Source organism: Brassica napus, chromosome C7 (assembly GCF_020379485.1).
Source record: "Brassica napus cultivar Da-Ae chromosome C7, Da-Ae, whole genome shotgun sequence".
Lineage (NCBI taxonomy): Eukaryota > Viridiplantae > Streptophyta > Magnoliopsida > Brassicales > Brassicaceae > Brassica > Brassica napus.
In genome coordinates, this window is record NC_063450.1 from 51656641 (window position 1) to 51664910 (window position 8270).

At 31.5% G+C, this 8270-nt stretch overlaps 1 protein-coding gene across 1 annotated transcript; it reads right to left on the minus strand.

Moving 5' to 3' along the window:
* Positions 1 to 7332: 7332 nt before the first annotated feature.
* On the minus strand, positions 7333 to 8018 carry BNAC07G42220D. Its single transcript, XM_013849662.3, has one exon. It carries the CDS (start codon positions 7809 to 7811, stop codon positions 7608 to 7610), a length of 204 nt encoding a protein of 67 aa, XP_013705116.1. The 5' UTR covers positions 7812 to 8018; the 3' UTR covers positions 7333 to 7607.
* Between the last annotated feature and the right edge of the window lie 252 nt (positions 8019 to 8270).

Genomic DNA, 8270 nt, shown 5'->3' on the forward strand with positions numbered 1-8270 from the left:
AATTGAAATTTTGTCACAAGAAATAGTTTTAGATAATTAAAATGACCGAAATAAATTTTATTAAAAGATAAAAATACATTTATACTCCATGGTTAATTAATCTAGATTTATGATTTAGAGTTAATGGGTGGCTTTTGAATATGAGTTTCAAATTTTTTAAAAAAAAAATATGAAAGTTTTCAAAATAAAAATGGATTTTTTTGATTTTTTTTATTGGAGATTATTTTTATGCCCAAATTTTTTTAAAAAAAAACTATTTGAGAGAATTGTCCTATTAAAAATGAGTATTAACATTAGTATTATACTCTCTCCGTTTCATATTAAGTGTCGTGGTAGAGAAAAATTTTCGTTACAAAATAAGTGTCATTTTAGCATTTCGATGTAAAATTTATTAATTTTATTCTGCAGTTTGTTTTTCTATTGGTTGAAATATGAGTAGTGTACGATGTTTTTATATGGAAAACATGCAAAATTAAATGATTTCTTAATCTGTGTGCAAAAGTTTCAAACGACACTTATAATGAAACAGCGGGATCGTAATGAAACAGCTGAGTATAAAGTAAGTGATTACAAATTCAAAAATGAGTATTAACAAGGCTGTTCAAATGTAATTAATTTCCTTAGAAAGTATTGCTAAGACACCAAATCGCATTAAACACGCTGCATCTATATAGTGGATTATGTTTGAAAAGGCTTGTTGTATACTACTGGTTTTGGTGTACTGCCTTTGACAAACAAAAGTTGTTCTACTAGATAACAACTTTATGAATAGAAAAAAGCATGATAATAACACTTTTAGTGCCGGTTTGGATGGGGATAAACAGTATGACCGTTGCGGGTCTAATTTCGTGTTCTTTTGTTTTCAAAAAAAAAATTTCGTGTTCTTTTATTTTTAATAATTAAATGTCAGATTTAAAATATATATTTGTATGCAAAGAAAAATAATACAAGGGTCCAAAATGTTTTATATAAACGTATTTTTAGCATAAATTTTATCAAAAAGTTACTTATAATATTTTGAAACACTATTTATCATAAACTTTAAATAAAAATTAAATTTAGGGGTTAAAAAAATGTTTTAAGACTCACTATAATTATTGAATCGGCCCTGAGCATTTTATATGTTAGACTTGTGGTGTGAGTCGTTTAATATAAACTTACCGAAAGAAAAATACTCCCACTTGTGAAAATATATTTTCAAAAACTAATAAAGATGGAATGTTATGTGGAATAACCGTAATTAGATAAGCTATTTTTACCAGATATTTTCCGAGTTTTTAAGCTAAAGTTTTGAGCTATGCAGATTCGTTTTCCATCTTCACTGGAGAACATTTATCATGTCACAAATTTTATATCTTTATAAAATTTGGCCTCTGATTTTCGATGTTCTATGGTCTTATGGTTCATCATGTTTTCCTCGGCTGCAACAACTACTCAGTGAAGAGGCTGGTCAGTAAAGTTTACACTTTGAAAATTAATACAAAAATCAGTATGTTGGTTGGTAATATCCCAATCTTTGGCGGGTTCTTTCTATGCTCTTTTGAGTTTTTTTATGTCATCTACTGGTGTTTTTTTTAGTTTATTTAACTTTTTTTTAAAAGCTGGTTATTTGAACATTTCATTCTTATAGTTTAAAACTAAACAGTGTTAAAAAATATATATATATATATCTTTATTATTAATTAACATTTTTATTTATTTATTAACATGACTCATGGAGATAACTATACAGAGTTTACTTTGTAGAAGAATCTAATATTTCCATTTTCAGTGTAAAAATATTCTGTAAGGTATGATCGACACCAAATTCATATTTATTATTTATATGTAGCTGAAAATCTATGGATTAGAATTGATGTTTAACTAAATTGTCAAGAGAAATAAACAAAATGAATATTCACGTTGAAAAATACGTTTGCGGAAAGCCATGATCAAGTTAATTAAGACCGTCATTACCTCCTCGTGACGTACTAATGTTCTAAATTCTGCCTACATCATGTTGAGTCACGAGATACATTTATTATATTAATGGAGACAGTATTATGTTATGGTTTGAGAACGAAATCTCCTTTTTATTTGCTGCCAATGGTTTATCTTTTAAAGTATTTGATTTTGAGTGGGGGGGGGATAAAAAAATCAGTCCAAAATTTCACACTCGTAGTGTATAATTTCACGTGGAGCAGCATTGAAAGACATTAGGGCTGTTCGTTTGGTTGCCGCAGGTACCGGCGGCAGCGGCAGCGTCAACATTTTGCGTCAATTCTTGTTCGTTTCGTTGACGCAGGAAGCTGCGTCTGACGCCGCGTCCTGCGGCTGACGCCGATAAAACCTGCGGTCGTGATATAATATGCGGCAGCGTCAGCGTCTGCGAAACGAACAACAACTGTCTTCATTGACGCTGCCGCCGCCGCTTACGCTGAAACCTGCGGCAATCAAACGAACAGGGCTATTGTCCAGGTGAGTTTTCTAAAAAATGATTATTCATTATACGATATCATTACATTCGTTCATTATTAAGTGTAGTTATAGATTCACCTTACTTCTTACACCAAACAAGGAATGTTTATGATTTCTATGAGAGAACATATTCTTAACAGAAATAAAATAGTGTTGAAACTTTGAAGGTCAAAAGTCAGATTCCGTCGGCACCGTCGGGGCAATCAGACGCCATGCATGCTTAGGTTCAAATTCAATGAAGCGGCGAGGACTGTGATTCGAGAAGCCGTCATTTTTCTCTTACAATTTTATTTTTATATTTTACCTTTCGGCGAAATAAGATTACGATGATAAATGTCTCAAAAATTTCCTTTAATAAAAACATATATATATGTATAAATCTGGACTTTAGAATATTGTAAATTTGTAATATAAATAATCAACGATCATACTGAAAACGATAAACGTGGAACTTATATTTAGCTATGTAGAAAGTAAAAAAGAAGAAGATCTAGTTAGCAATATGTAGAAAGATATAAATTTTTTTGCTAATTTTTCAGATCTCATGTGTAATCGTAAGTTCGATAGAGAATCATAAAAACTGAATATTGTGACACCGAGGCACTGAATGCATGCACGTAACGAACGTTGGACAACTTATCAAATCATAAGAATCGATCGTTCCATGTTAACTATATATATGTAATGAAATTTTCGATACATCATCTGTTTTATACATAACAATATCGTTTTTTGCTCATGATTCTTACAATTACCCATAAAAGAAATGGTATATATCGTAATACTTATATGAATTTACAAATAATTTGACATTCGAATTCGATAATTTCCAGTATGTTCAAATTCAATCGATGTGCATATATGTTATAGAGTATAGAAATTGGTTTTAGTGATAGTTAATTAACTACTCACTAATTACAGTCAAACTCAAACATAGTAAAACTTCTGGAAAACCTAACATACAGTGTTAGAGCAGGTGAGTCAGTAGACTTGCATATTCGAGTTATTTTGCTCCAAAAGTATAATTTAAATTATATTTTCTTGGCGTCTTGCGTTTTATAAGTATTCAAGATTCTCGGTTATGTTTTGATTACCTTCTTAACTGGTGTTATATGGTCGAAATATTATTTAATTAAATTATAAAAGAGAGGAAAACTAGCTAGTCAAATAATGTCTCGCGATCATATTCAGATCAATAATGATGGAATTGGAATTAACTGGCATGTAGTACCATCTAGGCATGTGGAGGAAATTTCTCGGAAAGAACACTACATTTGCTCTTGAATGTGACTCCTTGCTCATATATGCTTATTATATATTACTCATAAGACTTACATAACTGTTCTTTTACGTCCTCTCATAAGTACTAATCATTGTAACACTATCGATTCGAAGAGTCTGAGTCTACCGTTTGAGTGATCCGTAAGTGAGGCTAGCTAATAGTCATTTTCATAAGTTGGTACACCAGTTTATGTCATATTATACCACTTGAGGGAATATATTCACCTTTCTGCTCTCATATATGTATCAATGATATCAATTGCTAATTAAATTTAAACACTATATTGCAAACAGAAAGATGTTGCGACTTATTTTAGATTTTTTTTTTTTTTTTTTGAGCAACTTATTTTAGGTTTCAATAAGAGAATATGAGAGCGGTGAGCTTTTTTCTTATAATGGGCCGGAGATATTTCATGGGAGCTGAGGTCCAGTGTCCAACCCCCAACAGAAATGTGTAATAGCATTTGGAAAAAGAAATATCAGGAGTCAGAAGATGGATACTTATTGAGCAAGAATGATCCATAAGCCTAGAGGCCCAATAGTCTTGGTACGAGTCTATTCCTTAGAATCCTCTGAAAAAATAGGTGCATGGAAGAAGATTCCGACAGATGAACACACAAAAAGAAGACAAAAGATTGTACAAAAGGAAAGAAACATTCTGACAACTTCATAGTCACGAGATTATTAACAAGGAGAAAATAAGAAACTCCGAGACTGGAAACGGAGCAGCATCATAGCGGCGAGCACGGACGTACGTCTCGTCGAATCAGTCTGGTGAATCGCCGTTGTTAAATATTGCAATGCAAATTCCAAACTACTTCGTTTTGGTTTTGTTTAATCTATGAACGCTTATCTATTTTCTCTAGTTTAGTCTAGCTGAATTTGCTTTTGGAAAGAGAAAAACAAAAACAAAAACTCACTAAACAATAAAACCTAGTTTCATTTTATTGATTATCAATTTAGCATCCAACCGTGGTAAATCATTTGGACCATACTAGTCGTAACACTATGAATTCTCCGTCCATAAAGTGGGTCGTGTGATCAGTGATTGTGATTTTGTCATGTGGCGAAAGTACAACACTTGATAATTTCGAAACATTTTTTCTTTACTCAAAATAACATCGAAACATTTATCAACGGGCCACATCAAGTAAGAAAAATAACAGAGCAAGAGGGAGAGACTGTTTAAGCTTGGCTTTTCGGGCACAGAAAAGACATGAGAGTATCAAGTGACAATGACTTTAGGTTTGAATCAAAACCTTATCTCCTCCCCAACACATCTATATATCAAAATTTCATAACTTCCATCGATGTGAGACAATAGAACAATGAAGAAAAACACTAGTCAAATAGTATAAAACTGAATTCATACATACATATATAATATATGAAATAGAATAATGAAAACTGAAAACCTCAGTGTGAGAAATTCTATTATTCTTATATTAACTATGTCACATAATATATTTTATGCGTGTAAATTCGATATGTGATAAGATATGGCACTGTACGCATATCCCGAATCTGAAGAAAGAGATAGGAGAAGACTGAAGGAGAGTTTTTGGGCTTATCCACCAGCAAGAAGATGATAAGTGACATCCCAACACTTGTCCACCTGTTCTTGCTCTGTCCCTTTTATCATGTTCATTCGATTCCATAAAATTATAATTATTTTTGTTGAAATCAATCAATTTGTACGACTTGTTCCGATATGATTCTCTTAATAAAATATAATATCTATTTAGAGATCTTACCTAAAATCATTGATGTGAAAATAAAAATCTTACCTAAATGTCCTGTTTACGCTAATCGGGCGGTCGGATTGGACCTAACGCCTAAAGAAAAAACTGGGGATTAATCGGAAATTACACGGGGCGGAATTTTTAAATTGTTTACTACGTTATAAAACATGTTAATCTTTAATTGTGTATAACATTAATACATTTTCATGTTTAAGATTGTATAAAACACACAAATAGAATATATAAACTTAATATAGTGTAATTTTCATCAAAATTATGAATATAAATGATATTTAGAAAATTTTAGAACAAATAAATAAATAAAAATATTATTAAAAATAAAAAAATAAAAAAAAATAGATTAGGCGGCTAGGCGGTCATTTAGGCGATCTAGGCGGAAAAAATCGAATATCCGATTTTTTTAACCGATTTAACATAAATCGAGGCGAAAAAATAACGCGTAGTGTCCAGGCGACCGCGGCTAGACAGCCAATTTTTAGAACATGGCCTAAATGATACAAATACGGAAAGTTTATGTATTTGCATTTAATGTAGACGTTGAACTGTGTGGGCAATTCTGGATATCTACCAAGTGTATCAAAAAAAAAAGTATAAACTATACATTTATAGAGAGGTTGGTATTGACTATCTTAGTAATCCACTACATTTTAAATGAATAAAAGAGTTGAAACTATCAAATTGAAGATGAATAAAAAACACTTGACATTGTATCAACTAGAGCAAACATTGTAAAGATATTGACTTGGATGGTTTCATTTTGTAAATCTAATATGTAATCTGGTTTTCTATTTTTGATGTTATTTTGATATATATGCTTGTATAGAGAGCATCATCGGATCTAACATCTTTACATCAACAACTTTTTAGCGCAGGTTATATGTATGCTAAACACTTATTATCTGTTATCTTCTTCTTCTTCTTTTTTTTGTGCACCTATTATCTGTTATCTAAATCAGCATATACATATGTATTATTGTTGTCGTGCGGTCTAGAATGAACTAACCTAGTTTTAGTAGAGCCGAGCCTGTGAAAAGTAATACAGAAGTTGTGTTTCTTTGAAACTGAAAATTCGGTTTTGATATACAATCACATGTTTAAGTTATATTCGGTTTTAAAATTCGGTTATGATATTGATATAGAAACACATGTTTAACCTCTAATACTACAAACAAAAAGATACATATATTTTCAATATGTTTAAAGTTAATTCGGCTTGAATTGAAGTACTTTTGCTTCTGCATAGGCTATGTCATCACTGGCTATGTACTTAGATACGAAATTTATACTTTTCTTGGTTTATGATGGTACCGAATAAAATGGAATCAAAGTAAAAGATACTCGAATATGCAATGGAGCCTACTAATTAATAAAAAGATCCATTTATACACCTTTTAGTGGACACACAAACTTATATTCTCTAAAATCTAAATAAGTGAACGTTAGAGATACATGGTTTGTATCGTAACTCTTAGGACCATAACAATTTTTTTGAACAATTTATTTTCTTGTTTTGTCTATATCATGTCAGGCCAGCTAAGACGTTACAGCAAAACTTTGGCCTCATTCATATACAGAAATCCTCGTATCAATCAACCACTCAAATATATGGTGATCTTCAATTATTTATCTAATATATTTTCTGTTGAATTTTGCGGTGAAGGTGAAAACAATGCTCGACTTTCATATTTTCACAGTAATTTTTCATCTTATTTTGAAGACATGGTATTCAATTATATATGTGGTTCCATGTGTTACTTCTGTTTGGTCATATCCCTAGAACACATAAAAATATAAGATCTAAAAATGGCTAGGAGTTGTTTTATCATTGGAATGAACAAAAAGAATAGTAATATCATTCAAGAATGACAGAAATTTATTTAAACAAAACTGAATTCCACTGGCTTAACAAAAGAAATAGGACCAACGAGATTATTTACATTGAACAAAAACTCAATGAATTCAACCAATGTCACCACCATGAGGGCTGTTAATAGCAACTCAGAAAGTACAGGGGAAAATATGCAAAAACATCAACATTGAGAGGAGTGAATTAGACAACAGTTCCACTCTTCTCTGCTTCTTTCTTCATCTGCTGCTCTGTTTCTTTCAATAATACAAGACGAGACGGCGATCACATGAGGAACAAGAGTACTTGCGTTTGACCTTGAAACATAGTGGTAAGAAACAGAACAACCACTTCGTTTCAATATCTACCGCCGACACTTTTCCGCCGCAGTATGGACACACGCCCGGTGCTTGTTGTCGACCAAGCTCAGTCTTCTCCTCGTGATACACAAGCTCCAAACACATTTTTGCTTCTTCTTTTTTAACTCGGTGATCCCTTTTTGTGCCTATATATTGCTTCTGGACTTGTCCCTGCTTCTGGAAAGTGTGAAGAACAAGAAATGAAAAATTATTACCACAAAGGGGAAAATATTATAAAGTGTGAAGATGTTTCCTTTTGTTCACAAGGACTTTGCTGTAGGGTTTAGTAGTACAATAACAATGAATTTATAGAGGATGGAAGGAGGTTGTATATGTATAAATAATTTATATATTATGTATAAATAATAAGTCATATTCTAAAAAATCTTGAGTCCTGGAAATCAATTTTTAATTGACAGCTGCTTTCACGAAATATAAACCGTGTATTTTCTAACATAAATACAGATTTTTAAGAGATGGGAACAAAAAAGCTTAAGTCGACGAAAGAAACAAGTTAAATCTCATCTCAGGTTTCAAAAAATAAATAAAACAACACACTTAAAA

What these genes read in the sequence shown, in the direction of transcription:
- BNAC07G42220D (XM_013849662.3), bottom strand. Translation starts at nt 7,811, where the DNA reads ATGTGTTTGGAGCTTGTGTATCACGAGGAGAAGACTGAGCTTGGTCGA.